This window comes from Periplaneta americana, chromosome 13, assembly GCF_040183065.1.
Source record: "Periplaneta americana isolate PAMFEO1 chromosome 13, P.americana_PAMFEO1_priV1, whole genome shotgun sequence".
In the NCBI taxonomy this organism is placed as follows: domain Eukaryota; kingdom Metazoa; phylum Arthropoda; class Insecta; order Blattodea; family Blattidae; genus Periplaneta; species Periplaneta americana.
This window is the reverse complement of record NC_091129.1, coordinates 96,432,821-96,458,550: the sequence shown is the minus strand read 5'-3', so window position 1 is coordinate 96,458,550 and position 25,730 is coordinate 96,432,821. Positions and strand designations below refer to the sequence as shown.

Below are 25,730 nucleotides of genomic sequence, written 5' to 3'. Positions count from 1 at the left end.
AATAATTCTGTCTGCACCTCGTGATAAGATAGGAGTTGATAAATTCTTCTTTCATGCATTTCGATGTTCAAACACTACGAGGAAAATGTTAATGCATTTTAGTTTGTCATTCATTTATGAAGTTACAAAATGTATTAAAATCATCAGTAATAAAATATAGCTCCCGTAATTATATACAGGATGTTTAAAAATTACGGGGCATAATTTCAGGTATGTATTTCCCACATGTAGACAATCGAAATAGTTCATTACAACATGTGTCCGGAAATGCTTCATTTCCGAGTTATGGCCTTCACAACATTGAAATTCACCGGAACGTTTTTCTTTCCGCAGGTCGTTGTCATTACAGAAGATGTTCAAAATGACCACCTCCTGCTTGAATACAGACCTCACATCGAAGTCTCATTGACTTGCGAACACGATTCCAAACTCCAGGAGTATTACGTATGTCCTCAGAACATGCCACAATTCGATTCCGAAGGGATTCCAAATCAGGCACCGGAGACGAATAAACCAATGATTTTAAATGGCCCCACAAGTAGAAATCGAGAGGGTTCAGATCAGGTGAGCGTGGAGGCCAAGCAACTGGGCCACCTCTACCTATCCATCGATCAGGAAACCTTCGATCCAAGTACCGGCGATCCGTACGACTGAAGTGTGCAGGAGCGCCATCTTGCAAGAAGTGAATGTGTTGACGATTGATCAATGGAGTGTCTTCTAAAACATGAGATATGGTGTTTTCCAGGAAGTTTGTGTACGCTTGCCCCGTAAGTCTGTTTACAAGTACATGGGGTCCAACTAATCGATCACCAATGATACCGGCCCACATGTTGAGGGAGAACCGCACCTGGTGATGAGATGGAGACTATGAATCTTATTTAAAGAAATGGTAATTGAAGAGTATGATGCGAGAAATGGCTCAGTCCATTTGGTCATTTTTAATGATTTATAAATTATGCGCTATAAATTCATAATATTTGCTATGCCTCTCTTACAAACCGGCTTCAAGTTATCACATGACATGTGTTTCCTTCTATCCCTCCAATATCTTTGGAATCTTGTGCACGGCTGGCTTACTTGCTCAGAACAAGCAGGTATCGAATGTGCAACAACGCGGCCAGCTTAAGACGTAACCAAAGAGGAGGAACCACGCAGCAAATACAGCGACGCGGCTTGTAACTTTCGATTTAATATTTACACACGTTTTAAAATCGGTGGCTCTATTACGTGATGATGCATACCCATGACAATTCGTAATAATAAGTAACTCATAGTTCAAGAGCGATAATTCCTACGGAACGATTAATATAACAAGCAAACATTCTCTTAGGGGCAGATAAAAAGTTAACTGTTTTTATGCTCGACCATGCCTAAATGTAGTAATTATACACATGGTAGTACCCCTTTAATGCACCTCATTAGAGTACATCTATTCATTATAATTCAGTTGTTCAGCCAATGAGAAATCACCTTTGTACTGGTTGTACCATTATAAAACCGCAAGTATCGATTATTCTCTGATATGCAATCGAAAGACAATTAGCGAAAAGTCACGGAGGCTGGAAATCCAATACTGTCGCAGAAGGTTATGTTTTGTTACTATAATAATTAGCGTTAATTGTAAATAATATTCAAATAAATTCAATTTGTCATCTTGTTTTTCAATTCTAAATCAATTTCCAGGTTATATCAAGCCTAATCTTCATGTTATTCTCTAGATTATATCAAGGTCAATGACATTCCTGTTTCGGAAAAAATTAATACTTTCGCGTCTGCGCACAACTCACAATTCAGGTCAGTTCCATTCCTCACTTACATAACCATAACATGAATACTTCTGAATAATTTCAAGTTACAAAATATGGTCGAGCATAAAAAGTCGTATGAAACTTGCCTATAATGGTAATTAAGACGCTCGTATGAAAATTATGAAACGAGCGCATTACTACCATTATAGGCTCGTTGCATAATGTATTATTCTTACACCATACTAATAATAATGTCAAAACAAGTGCTTATACAAAGTTTGGCCACTGGAGCGCTATTTCGAGGGCCCTCAGAAAGTAAGTTATCCTGGGGTTGTTTACAGGAAGAAAACACATTTTCATGAACCATTTTTCAACATATTCCCTACCCGAATTGAGAAATTTCTCATACTGTAAGATCAGCAGAGAAGTGCAGACGGCTGTCACACACTGGTTCCGATCCCAGGAGGCAGACATCTACGACACGGAGATACAAAAGTTGATTCCACGGTATGAGAACAACTGTTTCATTACCGGTGGAGAATATGTTGAAAAATAATTCAACAATATCTGTATCTGTTCCAATAAATTTTTCCCTGAAATTTTGTTTCGTTTCTGTAAACTGTCCAGGGAAACTTACTTTCTGGGGGGCCGTCGTAATTGCGCTCGAGTGGCCAAAATTTTTATAGGCACTTGTTTTGATATTGTTAAGATGGGGGAAGAAAAAAAATAACTTTTTATATGCCTCCATGAGAATGTTTGCTTGTAAGTAAATAAATTACCGGTACTATTATTTTGGGTGGAACCTATTCCAATCTATTGTATTTTGTAGCCACTTGGATTCCGTGTCAACGCATTTCAAGCATTGGCAGTCTGAAATATATTGTGATAATGAAATGCCCTTACCTGTACCTCACAGTTGATGATGTTTTACTCGCCTGAATCTCGGTTGCTAACACTGCTCTAACGAAACGAAAATCTGTAATTACACAACGTGTTGAAGGCCTTTAAATAATTGTCCTGTCAGCATGTCTAAGTTGTAGCTAAGATTAGATATGATAAAGCCTCAACTTTGAACACTGCCTCGCGGAAATGCTGAAAATAACAAAACAACGGGGATTCAGGTGAAATAAAATGACATTTATATGTCTGAGTAGCGACCATCAATTTCAGTATGACGTAAATCTGAAAATACTGAGAATCACTTGAAGTCCAGCGATAAGGAACAGTAACAATTTCAGTAGAGTCTGCTTGTGCAAGGTGCGGAATTTTAAGTAAAACACTTTTTAAAATGAAATAGGCCTACAATAATTTAAAGTGTGTTTGAAGAACTCATGGATCTGTTTACATTTTAGAATTTGCTTTATTTACACAATTGAAGAAACGTTTTAAATGCAGGACATCAAAACTATATTACCACGTTAAGGGTATATCTACGTTAACGACACGAACAATATCAGAAAATGTAGGCTCTCTATTTCTAAAATTTCACTAGAAAATGAACAGTTCATATCACCAATGGGTATGGAGGAGAAAGATAGGTTTTAGTCCGAGGGCAACTCCAGTATCGATAGATTCGTTTAATATTAATTATCATGAAACAAACTCTCATTTTGATAGCTCATTCTTTGCCCTCTCGCACAGCTCAAATGCCAGGTCTTGTCTCTTCATCTGTACTAGATTATTTAGTGTCCATAGAACTGGTGATAGATGGTATTTGGCGAGATGAGGCCAAAGATTACCCTGGGCCCTAGTGAATTGCGCGCTTCCAGTTATAATATATACAAAGTCCTACTTGCACTTCAGCGCAAGAACGGAACAAGACGCCGAATGTTTAAACTAGAGTCGTGCACAACCGGTTACGAAAAATGGAAATGATGCATTGCTACAGAACGCTATAGGCAGTATGCAAAGCTCTTCCGTCTCGCGGAGTGATCCAGTGTTCGGTTTAACGAATGTCCGAGTCTTTCTCGGGTGGACGCCTCTGGGTCTTGAAAAGGCACACGACATTGAGCCATGCAGGAGTTACAGAATCGTTGCAAGGACGCGATTATCATCATGTACCTTTCAATTGATATTTCCTCCTCATTCATTCATTCAGCAATCCAGGTATTGCAGTTAGGTATCTTCAGAAGCAACAGCATGTATGCGTCATGAAGCTACAATCATAGTTTGAGAGTGTTTTTATTTTTGCCAATAACTTTTCATCTCCTTAAAAATGATTTATTAATAAAATAATAATACATCCACTTAGTATAATTAAAAGTCATAGGCTATATTAACAACTACTCTTTTAGAGGTTAACCTATGCCTGATAACGTGTAGTCTGATAAGCTCCAAGAGTCCGGAGCCCTAAGGCGTTTCTATATTAGCATCGGAATGCTGTAACAGCTAACAGACGCAGTCTTCAATCGTATCTTGATATATAACAAAATATATTTAAATAGTCACATTTGAGAATTTATTCTCTATTTTTAATTTTATTGTATACCTTCCTGAAGCCAAACTGCTCTTCTTCCAACTGTCCTTCCATCTTAGAATATAAACGTCGATTCAGTATTCGCAGGAGAATATTCGCTGAGTGTCATACCAGGCTGATAGTCCTGAACTTTGGTATTCGAAGCATCACTGTATCCGTAAAATCTTCAGGCCATTAGTCTTTCTCATATTAAATTTCGTTGCATAATGAGAGAATTTCCTTCTTATCTTCACCCAAACATTTTACTAATGCAATGGGGAATCCACCAACTCCTATTGCTTTCAAATTATTCATTTTCCTAAGCGATAGTTCAGCTTCTTCCCTTAAAATATAAAATACTTTTTCGTTTTCTGATACGGCTACTCCGTCTTCTAGAGCTAAGTCTGGACGACTTCATTGTTTTGGTATACGAGAGGTAATCTCACACTGTTATGCAGGGTATAACGAAAAAAAGAGGACAAAAAAGTTCAGGTATGGGTTCCTTGTAGAAGATAAATTGGGTATATCTACAAAGGTGCTGAAATGTTTGGTTTATAAACAGGGCTTGCAAGTATGATCATATTGTAATCCAGTAGGTTAGTTTGCCCAAATTATTATTATGATGCATTCTGTTTACATTTCCTTAGATAAACTGTTCAAAAAGTTTTACGTCCTGCCTGAATACAGGTCACATCTTGTCTCATAGAGATCTCAACATTCCTGGCAGAGTTATTATTGTCTGACAGCTTTGCAGAATCCGCTGACGGCGAGTTCCTTGATTGTCGAATACGTAAAAAATTTAAGTACCCCACAGAAAGAAGTGCAATCGGTTGAAATCCGGTGAGCGTAGAGACCAGTTATATTCGTATCTCGTTGAGACGACGAGCTTCGGCCTATATTCGGGCAAGATATCAACATTTTGAGCAGTTTATCTAAGGAAATATAAACAGAATGCGTCATAATTGAAGGGTTCAGAACCATAGTGGCCCAAGCGCCATTTCCTAAAACCGTAGAAAACAAGGGTTAAAATGAAGTTATTACCATAATTCAATGGAAACATATAGCAAGTAATATAAAGTATAAACATTAAAACTAAATGAAATGTCAATCTTCATTAAACTATGGTATTCACTTAACTTTAACCTTGCTTTTTCCGTTTTTAATAAATGGAGCTTGGCCCACTATGGCTCTGAACCCTTCAATTATTCCAGGAAACAAACGTGCGCTGTAATCATAATTGTAAACCCTACTCAGAAACCATGCATTACCGAACTCATATTGTATAATCGTGTTTTTCTATTCATATGAGGAATTCGTACATGAAATTTTTCCCGCCTTTTTCGTTACATTCTGTATAGTACACTCAAAGTAGGTAGCAAAATCTATGGCGCACGGTTTATACAGAAAATGATTATTTTCATTTGAAATACCATGTGTTTAACAATTTCAAATGTGTTTTCCTTGCTTAATCTTACATACAGGTAATGATATCCTATATACTCAGCGTTATTCTTAAATGTTGGGTCATAAAATTCGCTCCCTACACACTTATTATCGAGTTACACATACAAAACCATGAGCTTAGAGTTACGACATGCGCACATTCGGATTGCCTCAAAGTCGCTTGTCGCCCCTCTTGGTAATTTTGAGGCGTATTCCATTCTCAGGTCTGAGCACAAGTTCCGCCACAAGTTTTATATCTTCTACCTTATCCAGAGAACTCCACTTGAAGTTTCGCAGCATGTAGGACAACACAGTCTTCTCCTCCAGAAGAGCGAACTTCTGTCCCACGCAATTCCTGGGCCCAGCACTGAACGGGACGTATGCGTAGGGGTGCCTCTTGGCTATCCTCTCTGGTAGGAAGTTATCGGGGTCAAATTTATGGGGATTGGGGAATTGTTTTGGATTGCGATGTACTTGATAGATGTGAAGGGTCAAAATACATCCGGCAGGAAGTTTGTAACCACCTGAAAAGAAAATACATATCATTATTGTATTGTAATGTATTTTATTGTGTTGTATTGTATTGTATACAGTGCGATGAATTCTGCTTGCGAAAAAATGACAGTATTTAAATGCGTGATGCCCAAAAGCGAAACATTGTCAAGACATTTGGCATAACATATGTCGTCTGCTTTTTATCAGCAATTTTACATGACTTTAGAAACAGTGTATTTCTATTTCCATAGCAAAATACTGCATATAACTTAAAATTTTAGCCGGGTTCGAAAGAATTGGTGAAGAAAGAATGATGCTGAAACTGATTAGGAAGAGGAAAAGGAATTGGTTGGGTCACTGGCTGAGAAGAAACTGCTACTGAATGATGCACTGGAAGGAATGGTGAACGGGAGAAGAGTTCGTGGCAGAAGAAGATATCAGATGATAGACGACATAAAGATATATGGATCATATGAGGAGACAAAGACGAAGGCAGAAAATAGGAAAGATTGGAGAAAGCAGGGTTTGCAGTGAAAGACCTGTCCTTCAGCAGAACATATGAATGAATGAATGAATGCTATTTTAATCTAGTCAATCTTCTGTTTTGCCTCCTAATTGGTTGACTATACATTTTGACACATACTGTTTTAACATAGAGATTGATTGAGAAGGAATAGTAAATATTGTAGGAGATTGTAAATTTGACTATTCTAAGTAAACATGTTTCTAACATGTGTCCATTTTTCAGTGAATGTGGAGATACAGCAGTTTGAATGTTACGTATAACAAGCCTTGCAAATTTTATGAAGGCAGCAGTGTTAATAAATGGGTGCAGACCAGCGGTGACCAAAACTCGAACTGCAGTGATTACATGCGACAGACGGCCTATGAAGTAAGGAGATGGAGGAAAGGTACTTGACATGAGAACCAGTGGTGGTTCCTGCACTAACATCTTGATCAATCCCGCGGATAAACAACTTAAACTTTGCTCTATCATTAATGAACTTAACCTAAACCCATGCAAATCACAGGCTATTCTGTTCGCAAACCGTAGATTAATTCCTGAGTCAACGACCTGAATATTCCACGTGTGAAACTGAATAAAACAATCATCCCGTTTAGTTTTACCGTAAAAAATCTCGGAGTGCATTTCGAATCTGATCTCAATTAGGAAACATATTAAATAGACATGTAAGAAAGCTTTCTCTATTCTCCATTCACCAAAAAAAATTGTATCATTATCCATCCAAATTAAAACAGATGTTGGTACAGACATTCATTCTACCTCAGTTCGATTATTGTGATCTCAGGATTGATTCCGCTCAGAAACTACAGCGTGTTCATAACGCGTGCGTCCGCTTCATTTGTAATGTTCGATACTATGATCATATCTCACCTTCTTTCGAGAAATTATCATGGCTTAGGTTACATGAGAGGGGAAATCTGCACTCGTTTTCTCTCTTGTATCGAATTATACATACTTCATCCCCCTCTTATTTATTCGCCCGTTTTCATACTCTCTCTCGCTATCATAATATTAAAACTCGATCACAATGCGCTAACATGCTAGAAATTCCACTTCACACATCATCTCTGTATTCCTTATCTTTCACTGTTGCTACCTCTCGTCGCCCATTGGAAATGGAGCAAATATTTATATAAACTTTTTTTATTGAGAATAATGAATAGTACCATATCATAAAATATTTACTATTCCTCCTGAATCATTTTGTATATGCCAATCGTATTTGTTGCATAGGTTTTTGTTCGTCCTTCCTTTGCTTTCACTTGATTACCTTTTTTTTTTTCTTTTTTTTTTTTTCAAAAAAAATATTTTCAACTGGAACTGCAGACATACGAACACAAATTACCAACTAAAGAAATATAGAGCTTTCATTACAGGAAATAAATCCATTCTCGAAGACCGCACGTCAATAGATCTTTTTTTACCTATTTCAATATCTTCGTTGAGAAGTCTCCCAATGAAAGGCACACTGGGATACAGCCTCAAAGACTCCTTGATCACCTGTTCCAAATACTTCATCTCGCTCAGGTCCTTCATCGTGACACTGCGAGTGGAGCCTTGGAAGATTCGCTCCTGCTCTTCAAACGCCTTTGCCTGGAATGAAATTGAAACAATTTTCTTCAGTCGGTAGAGCGTTCAAGTCAGCTTCACAGAGAGCTACAGCTGAAAGCCAGATTTGTAATTTTCTTCAAGTTTATCACTAGTTAGAAATAATATTGATTCACTCTATAATAACTTGTGTTTACTCACAGTTCTGAATTTTTATTAATATTGTGACATCTTTACTAGAATGAAGGAAGGTAATATAGTAATATGAAATTTTAATTCATACAGTTTTTAATACTAGGTATATAGATTCTCTCATGTCTTATTATCTGAAGGAGAGTACGATAATTATACGTAATTATACAGGATCCTTGAAATATATCTCTGCCGTAGCACGGAATCTGACTCCCAGGCGATAGGTCAGCCGGTAAAATTCTGCCTAATACAGAAATGGATTATGAAACCTACCTTAGAGTAGATGTTGAAAGTGTCCTCCTTCGCTCGCATACAAGTTTGATTTCGCTAGAATATATTGTAACTCGCTACTTTTAAACGTGTAAATTAATGTTTTAAACGAGTTTAAAGCATCAATTTTATTTTTCTGTCCACTTCATTTCTCCCCTTTCACAACTTCATGAATTTTTCATCGTTGCAAAATAATATTAAGCCATAAATGGTGTAATTTTTGCTAGAAAAGTTGAGTGTAGCCAATGTAAGATTTTTTTTCTCTTTGAAGTGTAAGAAATTTCATTATCTAGTTCTTGCATTCACGTAAGGATTTGATAATGTTAATTAAATGTTTAATGATTAAGATTTTTACAATAACGGGTTAGTACAAATAAAACAAAAACTATGTGTGATATCGATATGCATTTTGTGCTGTTAGATTGAACTGTAGAAGATACGACACACTGTTGGTATTACTACTTTGATTGTTGTGCTAGTGCAACCTAAATATGTAGCTAAGATGGCTGTCTGTGATATCGACATGCATTTTTCACCGTTAGGTTGAGAAACTGTCTCAACTACATAAGGAAAGGGGGTACTCCATTTTCCAACAGGATAACTGGTACCGGTACGAGGACACTTCCACAGCGCTGCAACAGACAACAACCACGCTCTCGCACGGTGGCCAGCAAGGAACCCCGATCTCACACAGTGCGATTTTTTTTTAGGGGGAGGGATTTGAGAAACATAATATTTTGTAGTGATTTAGATGAGTTGAAAGAACGCATCACGATTGCTGTGGCTAGTGTCGATACATGTATGTTTCATCGGGTTTGAGATGTACTAGACCAGGGATGTCGAATAGAGCTCTCAAACTGTGAAACGACTAATACTGTTTCTTACCATAGCTGAGCCGAAACGACAGTCAGTAAGGTCAATCTGAGGTCACTGTAGCAATGTTCTATACGCGGTGTATATATCAATTCTGGCGGCTGGTATTGATATGGAACGACGATTCAGTAGTGAGTGGATAGATAAATATTCGGATCCATCCCTCCGTAACATAGAGAAAAGTCACTGTCCTCTATGATCATATCACAGTCTACTATATACAGTCGCGAAGCTCAATATGTTGTAAAAATGCAAACATGGGTAGTTTCCCACCACTAGGATCGCTACTATCACCTCATCATCGCAGATCTCTCTCCTAGCAGCCGACAAAATATGTTACACTTTCGTTGTCGTGTTCTTTTGTAAGAATTAACACCTTCCTTCCATTATTGAAATATTAAATGCATAAAGTTAATTTATTATTTTAATTAAGTATATTAAATTCCAACATAAACTCGAAGATACATGCAAGAAATAAGTTAATATAATTTTTGTTTGTGCAAAACGAACTGAAATTTACTATAACAGCTTCACTCATTCAAGATTATAGCGATAATTAACTATGAAACCAATAAATATTAATTTGCATTTCTCTTTACAACAATAATAATGGAAATATGAATTAATGGAGTAAGTTACGTGTACCGGTACTTGTAGTGTATGCTTACGTAGTTAACAAAGTGGGATGAGGTTAAGCAATAATAATCACACCAGAATTGGAAATAAAACGTGATCAATAAATTTTATTGTAACAGACTTTTTCTACGTCTCTAGTAAAGCAACAAATAAAAATAACAACAAAATTAACAGCTATGAATAAAAACATATCCTTTGAAGAAAAAAGTAGGCCTAAGCAATAATAATCCCACCAGAATTGAAAATAAAACGTGATCAATAAATTTCATTAAAACAAACTTAATTTTTCTACGTCTTTAGTAAAATAACACATAAAAATAATAACAAAATTAATAGCTACAATTAAAAATATGTCCTCTGAAAAAAAAAGTAGACCTAACCTTTATTTCTCTGGAAATTTAGCAGCCTAAGTGACAGAATTTTAACCGGTATCTAATGTCCTTTCGGTTAGAATGAAACATTTCATTGTGAAATTTAAGGATACAATGTATTCTAACAGTCACAAAGAACTTCAAATTAACAGTTTTGTTTCTGCACAGCAGAACCTTTCTGAATCTTTCGGAAATCGGAAAAAGGATAACTCTGGCCTCTTTCTGTTACTGTTGCTACAGTTTATAGCACTACAAACGTCTCCTCCTTGTCCCATATTATTATTCCAATTATTATATTTTAGCCATTAACATTTTCTTTATAACCAATAACGAACATTTCACAAGCATCAATGTGAAATACGCAACGAGCTATCACTCAATAGAAATACGACACAGTCCAAAGTCAACCATGGACAGTCTATTGTTTCTAGTTGCTAACCGCTTGGAGCACTTTATCATGAGATTTGCAAAAAAAAACCTCAAGCTTCGCGACTGTATATAGTAGACTGTGATCATATGATTTCAAACCTTCAGTGATGTTTGCTTACTTGTACTTCTGGATGCAGCCCCAGCATATAGAGCGCCCAGCACATCCCAGCGCTTGTCGTATCATGTCCCTGAAATAAAAGACGGCATATCGTCGGTTTACAAGCAAAACACATTAAGTAAAAAAAATATTACTTCTCAGAATAAAACTTCTGAAAGTTGTTGACGAAACTGAATTTTCAAAATATTATACTTAGTAAATAGTTTCTCCTTATTTGTATTTTACTTTCCAATTCTAAGTTTATAAACACACAATGTGTACATTGTATACGCCTTTCTCTCAGAACTATTTTTTTTTATTTAATGTGTTTTCCTTGTAAACCGACGATATGTAGTACTTGCAGAGTACAAATGGTTCAATAACTCTTCTAAAGCGTTATAGTTTCTATTTACATATTCGTAGCTATAATCCTGTGGTCATTTACGGACTTATTAAAGATTTTTCGCACCCTCGTCGCCCGCTATACGTCTAACGCTATTTCGACATCATTAGTAACATATTTGGTGACGTATGTTCATGTTCGTAAAACTTCAGAAAGAATCGTAAGGAATCGGTAAACGTATTTCTTGAACTCTTTCCGCTTGAATGAGTCCATTTGAAATCACTAACATTTCTTCAATCTCTAACTCGTATGATTTACCTGATGATTCTATTTCGGTATTCTCAGAAGTAGTTTCGTTCTTTACCGATAGAGTGCAGTACCCGCAGTTGCTTTGCGAGCAGTTATTATGAAGAGAATTGCTTTTTTTTTTCTCCCTGGTGTCTCTATGATCTTGTGTACCCATAAATTCAGGTCAGAAAGGGTTAACCTAAGGCACTATTATACGATATTTCCCACTCCGTTAAATATTTATCACGTCGTAGCTCCTATGATAATCGCGCTGTAGTATTTTTAAATTCATAGCATAATGTTTGAGAAAAGCATAGAAAAAAATTCGAAATGAAAATCTTTTTTGAAAAGTGAGAAAAAGAATACTAACTTCGATTTGATCTGTTCAGAATAGACCTTTACACTTTCAAAAGTTGGTAAGCGGTAAACGTTTTTTATTTTTCACGATAGATGTGGTCCAAACCTGTGGAGTAACGGTTACCACGTCTAGCCGCGAAACCAGGTGGCCCGGGTTCGATTCCCGGTCGGGGCAAGTTACCTGGTTGAGGTTTTTTCCGGGGTTTTCCCTCAACCCAATATGAGCAAATGCTGGGTAACTTTCGGTGTTGGACCCCGGACTCATTTCACCGGCATTATCACCTTCATCTCATTCAGACGCTAAATAACCTAGATGTTTATAAAGCGTCGTAAAATAACCTACCAACCAACCAACGATAGATGTGGAGTCGAAGCGAGAGAAATGTTGAAATAAAATAGAAATTACTTTTCAAAGTGACCGTTATTCAAAATATTTATAGGTTTTTGAGTTACGGCGAGTTAAACAAAGGAGTGTTTTCTTTTGGCGAATCTATCGACCTTTTGTCTGTTGAAATCTCAACGAAAAATTATTTTCTGAGCATTCTTGTACTTTGGTCTGAATAATTTACCCATCTTGAGATATTCTAAATAGATGAATATAATGCGCAGGTTTAAGTCCCAAAAGGAATGCCATTTTCTAGCGCCGAATTAGGCCTGCAGTAAACTCCGTTCATTTCCACATTATCCGCCTAGAGGTAGCGGGTCTTCTATTGAAATAACGTGAGGTGAATGGCTCTGATTGGCCCTTTCATCAATGACGTCAACATAGCGTTAAACGTTTAGAGGACCAGGAGGGTGCGATTACTCTCTATTGTACGAGGGTCGTTCCGAAATTAATACCTCTTGTTTCTTTTCTTTTTTTGGGTTGATCTATACGTCTGAGCCGGATGTTAGTGGCGTTGTAATGAATATTGAACCTTCACGTTAATGTCCTATTAATTTGGTTGTCATGCGACAGATAGGGGCAGCAGGAGAGTCTACCAAAATGGCATCTGACATAGATGTGGGTATGAAACAAAGGATGTTATTGAATTCCTCACTGCCGAACAAATTACACCCACTGACATCCATTGACGTTTGCTGTAAGTGTACGGAGATGATTCAGTGGATGCGAATAAAGTGAGGCGGTGGGTAGAATGCTTTTCAACAGGAGCGAAAATTACATCTTTTGGGAGAGGCGAGATGTGATTCTTTTGAATGTCCTGGAGTATGAAAAAAAAAAAGTGCATAAATTTCAGAACACGGATACCTTCCTTTCCCTCTTACTCCAGAATTCCAATCTTGTGCACATAAAATAAATTATTGTGCACTGAAAAGTGCCTTTATGTAAGCATGATGATGTGCATTCGACAATCACAAACAAATCTGCTCTTTTTAGAATTGTAAGATAATTGTCGCCAGTGAGGTATCCGTATACTGAAATTTTCCCGAAAATGTCAATTCTGAAAGCTACAAGAAGACGCTGGCTAAGCTGAAAACCCGAATTACCAGAGTCAGGCTCGGGAAAATGACAGGCCCCAAACCAGTTTTTCTTCTTTCTTTCTTTCTTTTTTTTTTTTTTTTTTTTTTTTTTTTTACTCTGTTATTTAATAAAATGTCTTAACATTATGTGGAATGCCCCCTGAGGACGAGTATGTAACTTACTCTTTCTGGGGGTGCTAGAGTGTTTTTATATAAAAAAAATTAATATGTATCTTATGTCATATATCTTTGTTCTGGCACTAAGTATTATTATTATTATTATTATTATTATTATTATTATTATTATTATTAATCGTGCTCAGGCCTTGAGCTACAGATAATTTTGGCGTATGTTTATAGTCTGAGTTTGAAAGGCTTATTTATCTGTAATTGTTGCAATCTTTACGGTTTCCAATAAATATTGATCAGATCAATGACTTTGTGTAGAAAATAAGTTTTTTTGTTAAGTTATCTCACAACATAAATAAATAAATAAGTAGACAAATAGGTAGATAAGTAGATAAATAGTTAAATAGTTAAATAGATGAATAAATAGATAAATAAATGAGTAATTAAGTAAATAATGAAATAAGTAATAAAAGTAAAAGCAGCAATGAAATAAATAAACAAAGATAAATTAACTAATTAATAAATTAATAAATTCATAAATAAATTAATTAATAAAGGATTATAAGCAGCAGAGAGTCAGCATCTAAAACGATTGACGGAATATACCATTAATGAATCACCGGAGATATAAATTATCAGTAATAAAATTAATAAATTACGCATACAGACCATTAGGCCTACCATCACTAGAAGTGATAATAAGAAACAATGGCATTTGCACGTGACCTGGATACTTCAGATACTGTTCTAGTCAGACCTAAGGGACCTACCCTGTCTCTCCGCACTAAAGTTTGACAGGTAGATCGCAGCTCTTGCGGATAATCTTCTTGCCGTCTCACGGCTTTACAGTCTGATAAGCGATTTTTCACTTAACTAGTGAATTACTTTTTTTTAATGGAAGGACTGAGAGATAACCACGAAATTTAACAGGCCTAATGGTGTAAACCATAAAGTATATCACTATAATTTGATGCATTTTGTTAGAGATGAGGGTGTTTCGTTACCGTTTACTAGAATGTACCTCGAACATGAAGGTGTCCACTTCCTCTCTGAGCTCCGTGTCTGTGAGTTTAACTCCGCCAAGGGATGCTTCTAGGAGGAGGTCCAAGAACGCCTTTCTTTTCTTCTTACCTGAAATGAATGTAAATTCCATTAATAGACTTCTAAAAGTTGATATACAGGTAATTCTTTATATTTATAAAATAATTCATTGTAAAATAAATGATTAATCTAGAAACAACTTTTGATGATGTCGCATGCAATCCTAAAAATTTCTGTCGTTTCCTATATCGTGATTTATTTTGAAGGAATTCATAATGGATAACTAAACAAAGCAGTTATTTTCTGTTTTTCTTCTTTTGTTTCTTTGACATCCTGTTATGATTTAGAAATAAACGGCGTCACACAAATTACATAAGTACTGCTATGCGTTTTACACAGTAAGTGAAATTACCAAAGTAATGCATTCAATTAATAAAATTAATTTAAAGAAATGATCGCTGGCACATAAATGCGATAATTTTATATACAGTAATCTCACTAGAGGTTTTGATTTATCTAGAGAAACTCAAAACTCGATTGAGATATTATTGACTATTATGCGATTAGAAGAAAGTATGTAAAGATTAAGAGAAATAAAGTACTCTAATACAATAAATATTAATTGACTTATTAAAATACTAAACTGTCTTGAAAATGTATTATTGTTCCATCTCATCATTACAAATATTCCACTAGATGGCAGTTGTGTGTTATGATCTACTGTTCTCTTGTTATCAGTTCTGCCAACTATACAATCTTCATTGAACTCTATAGACGATTACTAGTCAAGAAGGCTTTCTTGGTACGGTTTAACTGTTATTGAAAACTTAAATTCTATTTCAACTATCAATATAATATATTAAACAATCTCTGATACGTGACTATTCATAATCTCATACAGTAGAAACTGTAACATAACCTAAATAATATAAACAAGATAATGATAGAAAAGTGTTAATTAAGGATGGTGAAATAAACATGAACCATTTTAAAAGGTAGGCTACAATTGAGGGGCTTAGAACTAAGAGCAGGTAAGTGACATTAAAAAAATGAGGTAAGTGCGTGTTGTGATAGCCCAAAAGGGTGTTTCTTTGGGATAAAATCAGGTAAGTGATCGCACTGTGCAGTGCTGCTATATGGGCATCATTTCACCAGACTAGTGTATAATATTCCATTGCATGTAGAACTTTAACTGTAATTTCCTCAAAACTAGGTTTCCGTCACTTACCTGCTTTTTGTTCTAAGCCCCTCAATTATTGATAGTAGAATGTTGGCAAACAAAGTAACAAATGCTACGGAGGTGATTAAAAACAAATGCTAGGGAGGTGATAACAATTGTAGGATAAGCAACCATGATAGGTTGCTTTCCGTACCGTTTTATTGGTCAAAAGTACTACGACGTAGTAAAAGTGTAATAGTCAGAGTAAAGTCTATTAACTATGAGCATCTTTCCTCTAACAATGTGCTGAAATGTTCAGTTATGATTTAATGCGTCTTCTTGAAAATTTCTAAATGGAATTCTTTGTATTATCACTGTTTTTCTCACGAAGTTTTTTGCAATAAAGTGGATAAACTGCGTAAAAATATTGAAGTACTAGAACATAAATTGCAAAAACATCGAAGTAAACTACATATCAAGTTTCGTTTATTACCTATGACTTCGTCCTCGCTTCCTGAATATCCTTGCATCTTATTTCCATTACCAAGAAGCTGTGCCTTCCGTTCTTGAATCACCTGAAATACAAGTAAAATAAGTATGCAAATATTGTTTGTATATACGGAAAGATTCATGTTCCATAGTCAGGAGTTGCTGATTTAAGTCACTTTATCAATATACTCCAGGTTCCATTCTATGACTCTGTAAGAGCAAATTGCATATTAATCTTGGAAGATTGGAGTTGAAGATCTAGCATCTGGTGTAGATTCTCTTTACTCCACATTAGACAGTGCCTACTTCTCTTTCCACTAATCTGGAAGGTAATTTCACCTAAGAGCTACACCATGTTGGCAAAACTGACTAATTGTGTAATGCGGGTAAGCATTTTTGCTCAGGGCTACTTCCCTTCAGTCGTCAGCATTGGCAGAAACTTCGTACCAAAACACCGTAGATATAATTTGAGTATAGCAAGGAATATAGATGTCACCCGCGTCTCGCCCTGATCGCATTCGCTACATACGATACGCAGTTCACATAAACAACGCATAGTATCATTCTGTGGACCTATGTACAGTCGTGAATAGTTTGAAGAGTATTATTAATTTATTTTGATATTTTAGGTTTCGAACAAAGTGAGGTATTCGGTTATTATTGTATTATTTACGTAATATTAATATTATGCATGATTAAAAAAAGTAAACTCATCTGTTCTTAAATAATTGTGCAAACAGAAGCGTGTAATACGTTTATTTTTTCCCGGATTGTTCTTCGTTAAATGTTGGTTGAAAGACAAGCTTATTTACCAGCTGTCAATACTTTTTTTGTTTTGCTGGTCTGTTGACGTCTCATGCTGCTTTGCTACTATGCATTCGGTTGCGTTACAATTCAAGTTCATTCAACGTCAGAATTACGATACGAACTTCCTAGCTGTCATTACAATAGAAATGAAAAATTTTCTTGATAATAATTTTATTATGGATTTAATATTATGTGCCACGTACGAGATACACTATTAGATTCACAAAGTAGTTGTTAACCTGATGATAGTACGATATACTGTATCATATTTCAGATTTGCTTCAGTAACACCTTATAACGTAGAACGAATATTTTCAGACTACAAATATTGTTTACTTTTTCTGAACAAAAGGAGCATTTCTTTTGATAAAATGAAAATGTTAATTGTTATTTGTTATAATGAGGCTAGAATCATAATTGTATACTTTGCATGTTATTTTTATATGTAGGCCTATGGATAAATTATTTTAGGTTCGGAGTTACGAAGTTTATTATTACAAATTATTGCTCTTATTTCTTGTTCCAAGGTCGTGGACGATTGGAGCAGAAGTTTGGTTACCACCCAGGTGTACATGTTTGTTGTTCTGGTTCACTGATATTGAGAGCTTCGCTACTACTTTTCATTCGGTGGAGATATAATCCAAAGTCACACAACTTAATGGTTTCGGTACAAACTTCTTAGTCTGAGATTTGGAGCGTAATTTTCCAAAGCAGTTGCAAATTGTAGGCACTCTGTCATAGTTGTTATACCCTCTACTGCGTTTGCACATTTCTGTACATATATTATTCCTGGATTGTTGAATTGGAAGAAATTTTTCATTCTCAGCACACTGTCTCTCCAGAACTCACTCCATTGGTTTTCTTGTTCTGGGGATTCGTCACGCATTATATACGAAGTAAATATCAATGGAGACCTCTAAGACAGAACAATAAGAATAGGAAATCATGTTGCGCTTTTATTTCTAGAGTAATTCTACTAATTCAAAACATGTTGAATCTACTAAGAGCATAATAGTCTGTTTGATTGATAGGAGTTTTATTTTTAAATGTCAGTAAATCACTGAAGGAAGAACTACATTTGTTTATTTTTGACTCTGTATAAAGAATTTTTAAAAGTAATACATAATAAAATTACTATAGAGATTGAATGGGAAGATTTCTAATAAAAAAACTAAAATACGTCAAACTTTGTATTTAGAAAGAAATAGTTTATGGAAACAAAATATTTTTCATACTCTTGTGCGAGTTATGACATCATCGACAACAAATTGAAATGACACCCTGTAGGTTTTTAATGTCATCTGAAAGAGCATATTTTTATATTTACGTTCAGCGAAGATCTCATTCTTTTATTTGGATTCCGCGTTTCTGTGAATTTCATGGTTTTATGAAAAACACATCACAATTTTGTACAAACAAAATTCAGTAACACTTTACTGACTTTTACATAAATTAATATTTTTAGTGTTTGAATTGCTTTCTCTTAGATTATGCGTTAAATTGAATTTATTTAATGAGAAATGAGGAATAAGGTGTAGAGGACTCCAGGTTTCATAGCAAAGATCTTGCTTTTCAGATATCCCCATAGAAAGATCAGGAGACCTTGCACGCCACTCTGCCCTCTTCTTCCTTCCATATGAGAAACAGGTAGCCGATTTGGACGAGTTTTGTTAAACTGTTATTACGTACGATTTCAGTCACCAAACAATAGTATCATCATCATCATCATCATCATCATCATCATCATCATCAGAATTTCAATTCTCTTACGAACACATCTTACGATTTCTTCAGTAATAGTAATATGCGTTACAAGAGCGGTATGTTGATGTTTTCATGTTCGAGGAAAAGACTGAAAAAGCGAAACGTAGTTGAGCTTTTTTAATTTCCGAGAACATGAAAACAAACATACCGCTCGTGTATTTTATATTATTTTGTGCGAAGATCGTTTATTACATACCTGAAAGAGGAATTTCTAATTAGTTGCAATGAAATCTCCATCTTGGTTTCTGTTCAATGACGGCAACTTCGGAAAACCAAAATATCTTTCTTCAACATTGTTGTTATAAAATGTTTGCTGTGTTTACTATATTCCAGCAGGCCGTGATATACGTCTGTCTTTTTTTCCCCCAGTCTATAAATGCGAACTTAAAACAAACGGTAAGGTTATGTAAAGATTTATTTTTCATTTTAATATTTTAACAATATTATATAACATATTGCAGTAATAACATCGGCATCTGGAATCTTGTTGATTTTTTCACGGATTCCTTAATGGTACTTGCATTACAAATGTAGTAACTTTTGTGGTGTTCTAGAGTTTACTTAATTTTTGCAAAATATTTAAAAACAATAATTAACAGTGCAATTTAGGTGAAATTGCAGAGGTAAGTTTCCAATTTATAATTATTACTATGTTAAACGTCTCTAAAAATAATATGTTAAAAGCCTAAAGCAGTAAAATGAATATGGCGCTTAAGCGGTAAGAAGAGGGAAATTGTTATGTGTGTTACGTTGGGAATACTGAATGTGGTATTTCACACTTACCGCGTATTGGTTTTGTGCGGAAAGCAAGCAAATTCGCACGATCTCGCACAAAATAGTTTTAATATAAGGACTAATAAAATATATCAACAATAAAATTGTTACCATTGTAACCATAGTCAAGGTGATACTGTATAAAACAAATGAAGTGTTGCACAGGAATTTTAAAAAATAATTGCAGATGACATTTTTATTGATTATTTTACGACGCTTTATCAACTGCTATGATTATGTAGCGTCTGAATGAGATGAAGGTGACAATGCCAGCGAAATAAGTCCAGAGGTCAGCGCCAAAAGTTACACAGCATTTGCTGTTAATGAGGTTAGTTAAAATCTCGGAGAAATCTAAACCATTTAAACTTGTCCCAACCAGGATTTGAACCCGAGCCCTCTCATTTCGTGGTCAGACTTACTAACCGATACTCCACAACAGTGGACTTCAGATGATATTAACAAGAACTATAAGGTGGCATTTGAAATTAATATTCTCGATTACATCATGACTTGCTGAACAGTCAGAAAAATGTCCTGTATTCGTAGAAAATATTCCTATCAAAACACAATGTTTGACGTAACTAAGCTCTTTGTCCAAAATCGTTTCATTCAATTTTAATTAAAATTATGCGTTATTTTTTTTAATCTCTGTAGGCTACATGAAGAATAATGATAATAATAATAATAATAATAATAATAATAATAATAATAATAATAATAATAATTTATTTTAGCTGGCAGAGTTAAGGCCGTAAGGCCTTCTCTTCCACTCAACCAGTAAGAAATATATATACATATGCATGAGCTTACAAGAATTCAACAATTTGATTTAGATAAGAGTTACATGTATACAAGAGTTATTTACGAATTAAACAACAAAATACTATGAACTATTAATTAAAAACTGAAATAAACTGTGTAGCAGAATTAAGCTAAAATACATAGAATGTTAATATATTTCAAATAATATTAGATAATAGAAAGAGATTATTATGAGAAATTTTGGAAATACAGCACTATCAGGATAATGTCTAAAGAAAGAAGTAACAATGTAGTCAGTGATAGTTTAAATCAGTATGATTGGAGTGAAATGCTAATAAGGTTATATTTTAAGCTGTTTTTAAAAGTGTTTATTGTCTTGCAGTCCCTAATACTTTGTGACAAGGAATTCCATTGACGCGAGGTGGATACTGTAAAAGATGATGAATAACAAGATGTTCTATGAAGAGGTATACTTAGCGTGCCACAGATAAGTGATCTGGTATTTACGTCGTGGTTAGAGTATAGATAAGAGAAACGAGACGAAAGGTAATTTGGTGTTGAGGAGTGCAGAATTTGAAAGAGTAAAGACAAAGAGTGTAAAGTTCTGCGTTCTTTAAGTCGGAGCCACGAAAGACTTGCGAAGGACGGTGATATGTAAAGCACGGTCTTCATTGCCCGCGTTCATAAGTTACTTGTGCTTGGATAGTGTGGTGTATGCCTAGCTTGATGTGTGATGGGAGGGGAAGATAGGACGTTTCCTCCATTGTACAGGTTCAGTGCAGTGAAGGACAAAGTTGCACTTTCTTTACATGACAGTGTTGTAAATAAATTCATTGTGACACATCGTTAGAACTTTAATAACATTATATTATTAATAGAATGCTAAACTGTACAACAGTTTTCATTTATGTTTCACCTATTGATGCGTCCACAGTTCCATTACAATAAAGAACAATACATTTCCTTAGAGTATCGAAAGAAAAATCTCTTCGCCTATCACTTAGAAACATTCTGAACTGAGAAAATGTGCGTTCCACATTGCAAGACATGAGTGGTGCGAAACGAAAATATGAGCTGTCACACGTATCATCTGAGGGCTCGCCATTAACCGACAAAATATCTCTTATTTCACACATTGCTGAAAGTCCACAGTTATTTTTCAACACGGTCCCAAATTTCGGCTTAACCGGTTCCAAACTTAGATGTGGTTTTGCTTCACACAGACTTTGGTACAAATTTTCTAAGAGTCGGAGGCCACTGAACATTTCGAAGGTTGACGATTCTAGTTGTTTTATTGTTGTGAGAACATCTTTGTAAACATCTTTTATGCACAACAGATACCCATATTTTATTATTTGGGATAGATTTCCTAATGCTGTTGATGACATAATTTAGCACGGGGATAAATATCTTGACTCGCATGGAACGTTTCTCCCAGTATATTTCTGCAGAAATTATTTGAAAGTAGCATTTTATAACTTGTGTAACGGAATATTGCAACTTACCATCATATTGCAGAGGTCGTTACAAAACTCTCTCTGAGTAGGCTTATATGAATTTGAACTCGATGTTGTATCATGTCTGCCAAACAGCGCTATACTTTCTTATGTTGTTTAGACTTACAGTGCTTTTGGATGAAAAATTTTCTGTGGCCTTTAAACTGTATATGGCATACTTTGCAAAATATATTTACTAATTTTATAGTGAAATAATCACTGCCAAATTCCTCCTCATATTGTAACAACTTCTATTTCTTTACGTCTGACATAACTGGCACTCTTGTTTACAACTCTGCACGGTCTACACGTGCCCGACCGACTGCTGTACGTATTGAGAATGCGTCGAGACGCCGTACCCATCGCGAGTGATGTGAACGTGACGTCAGACTCTCGGTATAGCCCTTGTGCAGACAACTTGTATCGCGGCAGCAGGCAATGAAAAGGCAACGAGGTCCGCGCTTTAGTGATATGTGATCATACCGTCGGATGTTGCACACGTATCTGACGCACATATTCTGAGCTCGCTGTAACTTGACTGGCAGTTCAGAACTTAGGTCACTTAACAAAAGTCACAATAATCGAAGTACGGCATTACTAGGGTTTGTACTACTGTAAGTTTTAGTTGCTGGGGCAAGAAGTTTCTCAAGCGACTCAAACAGTGAATGGAGGAACAGATTTTTTTTTATCGTTTCTTTAACTCGAAAATTCCAACTTCAATTATTATCAAAAAAGAAGCCAAGATATTTTACGACAGATGAATAAGGGATTAGCGTGTTGTTATTGGTAACAACTGAAAGATTACTGTTATTAAGGGAGTTAACTAAACGCTTGTGTCCAATAATTATAGCTTGAATCTTACTTGAATTAAGTGTGAGTCCGAAATTGGCCGCCCAAGTGGAGACAGTGGCTAGGTCACAATTCAACTTGTCAATCGATTCATTGATCGTATTGGGTCTGGAATGTATGTAAAGTTGTAGGTCGTCGGCATAGAGATGATATCGGCAATACTGTAAGTTCTTTGATATGTCATTAATGTAGATAGAGAAGAGTAGTGGTCCTAATACGGAGCCCTGCGGCACTCCCGCCTTTGTGCATCGCCATTGGGAGAACTGATTATCAAGTGAAACACACTGTTGGCGGTCCCGTAGGTAGGAGTCCATCCAGCTCAAGGTATTGTCTGACAGGTGCAAAGTCTTCATCTTTGCAAGAAGCAAGTCGATATCAACTGAACTACAGGCATTGCTGAAATCGAGAAGAGCTAGTGCCGTTACTTCACCCCTATCCATAGCTTTACGGATGTCCTCAGTCACTTTAAGTAGGGCTGTAGTAGTGCTGTGTCCATGCCTAAAACCCGATTGTTAGTCATTAAGGAGTTTGTGTTCGTCGAGATAGTTCATAAGTTGTCTGTGTACAATATGTTCTAATGCTTTTGAAAGAGTGGAAAGAATTGATATCGGTCTGTATTGGTTTACTGTAGAAGGTGTGTTAGATTTTGGTAAAGGTTTCACTAATGCCATTTAGCAGAGTGAGGGGAAGGACCCAGTCATAATAGATGCATTGAATATATGGGTGACGGTCGGCAGGATCACATCTATTATTTTATACAGGAGAATGATATTTATATTGTCTATACCTTGGGCTTTAGATTTCATACCTCGCAGCGTCTTCATTACGTCAGTCGAGTTAATGTGTTTAAAGAAGAATTTATCCCACACAGGTTGGGGTAAAATCTAAGAAATTCAAGGGAAAGTGGAAAGTAAAATATGACAGTAGTCGTTATAGGCTGAAAAAAATATTATGATCCTTGAGAAACAGCCTCACTACGTTTCTTGCGATCCTATTATAGGTTTTGATATGACATCTTGTTGACTTGCCTTTTTGGTGAAGCCGTGCAGCACTCTAAGACACTGATCATGGCGTCTTCCCCGTGCGGACATCTTGAATATAAACTTATTGTACAGCCAGGGACGGACCAAGCGCTCAATCAAAACCTCGCTCATTCTGAAACAGTTGAAAGGAAAATAAATTCACATATTCATGACTTAGTATGATGTTAGTAATTAGGTTCCGTATGTGTTTGCAAAGCATGCAAATATTCAAAATATATATATATGAAGATTTGAAACAAAAAATAGTAAATTTTAGCTCAAAAGGTCTAAAAAAAAAAAAAAATTCTGAAACGTCCATAAGTTTACATAGTAATGAAATGCTCATGGAACTATTAAGAAATAGATATCGATATATTGTATGCACGCATATGTACAGTAGTATACAATTTATTAATATCGAGATGCTCAGGAAAATATTACTGAAATAATACCGGAATATTGATGCAAATGTACTGCACGGGAAAAATATCAAATTTTCGTGACCTAATACTGAAATGTGTTATAGTTACTAGTGGCTATTGAAAAATGTGGAAAAATACAGGAGAATTTGCACCGAAGTATTATGTAAGATAGTATAGGCTACGACAAATACTCATAAAATTGTTTTTAAACTTCTATACAACATAGAATTATGTAAGATAATATACAAGAAATACTTACTTACTTACTGGCTTTTAAGGAACCCGGAGGTTCATTGCCGCCCTCACATAAGCCCGCCATTGATCCCTATCCTGAGCAAGATTAATCCATTCTCTATCATCATATCCACCTCCCTCAAATCCATTTTAATAGTATCTTCCCATCTACGTCTCGGTCTCCCTAAAGATCTTTTTCCTCCGGCCTCCCAACTAAAACTCTATATGCATTTCTGGATTCGCCCATACGTGCTACATGCCCTGCCCATCTTATACGTCTGGATTTAATGTTCCTAATTATGTTAGGTGAAAAATACAATGTGTGCAGTTCTGTGTTGTGTCACTTTCTCCATTCTCCTGTAACTTCATCCCTTTTAGCCCCAAATATTTTCCTAAGCACCTTATTCTCAAACACCCTTAACCTATGTTCCTCTCTCAAAGTGAGAGTCCAAGTTTCACAACCATAAAGAACAACCGGTAATATAACTGTTTTATAAATTCTAACTTTCTGAGTTTTTGACACCAGACTGGATGATAAAAGCTTTTCAACCGAATAATAACAGGCATTTCCTATATTTATTCTGTGCTTAATTTCCTCCCGAGTATCATTTATATTTGTTACTGTTGCTCCAAGATATACGAGAAATACTGATAAAAATTGAGGGGTTTGTTGGAAAAAGGGCGTATATGTCAATATAGCGAATTGAGATACATGCAGTCTAAGATTTTAAAACGCACCTGAATAAAATGTTATGCACGCACGCAGTCCTGTCCTGCAGGTATGTACAGTGCAGTCAAAACAAAATTTCGCTACTATAATTTAGCGAATTATTCACTACATTTTAAACCGTTTTCTCGAAGAAGGGCGTATAGGTCTGTCCGCCTTTCTTCCGGCAAAGCCCTCAATTGTTTTTAAACTTCTATACAACATAGAATTGTATGATAATATACGAAAAATACTGAAATTCTTTAAGTAACCCTAATATGTTTTCAATATTTACTTAGGGAATCTTAGCTTATCACTTATGTTTTAGTTCTTCTAGCTTCGTAGCTTCATTATTCGCGTTTTTTTTTCTAAAAAAAATCATGATGATAATTTTATTGTAACATAGTCATACGGGTAGGCCGTCACTGGACAATACTTACCTTACTGTCTACTCATATCGGACTAAAAAAATTACTGTATTTAGCCAGGAAGGTTGGAGTGGGGATTTAAGCGCTTAGTAGGTAATAAGTGACTCATTTGACAC

At 35.6% G+C, this 25,730-nt stretch overlaps 2 protein-coding genes across 3 annotated transcripts in view; both read right to left on the bottom strand.

The window, feature by feature from the left end:
• Positions 1-2,751, bottom strand: part of LOC138712137 (cytochrome P450 4C1-like) — a 28,619-nt gene extending 25,868 nt beyond the window's left edge. The window contains exon 1 of the mRNA XM_069843602.1: positions 2,652-2,751. The gene's annotated coding sequence lies outside the window, so the exon portion shown is untranslated. The remainder of the gene's footprint in view (positions 1-2,651) is intronic.
• Positions 2,752-3,954: 1,203 nt separating this feature from the next.
• The window catches only part of LOC138712136 (cytochrome P450 4C1-like), a 39,330-nt gene continuing 17,554 nt past the window's right edge, over positions 3,955-25,730 (bottom strand). For both annotated transcript variants that reach the window (XM_069843600.1, XM_069843601.1), the window contains exons 7-12: positions 23,831-23,957; positions 16,355-16,436; positions 14,683-14,792; positions 11,106-11,174; positions 8,092-8,260; positions 3,955-6,170 (exon numbers count right to left, since the gene is read on the bottom strand). In XM_069843600.1, the coding sequence (XP_069699701.1) occupies positions 5,818-6,170; positions 8,092-8,260; positions 11,106-11,174; positions 14,683-14,792; positions 16,355-16,436; positions 23,831-23,957 (910 nt within the window). In that variant the 3' untranslated portion in view covers positions 3,955-5,817. The remainder of the gene's footprint in view (positions 6,171-8,091; positions 8,261-11,105; positions 11,175-14,682; positions 14,793-16,354; positions 16,437-23,830; positions 23,958-25,730) is intronic.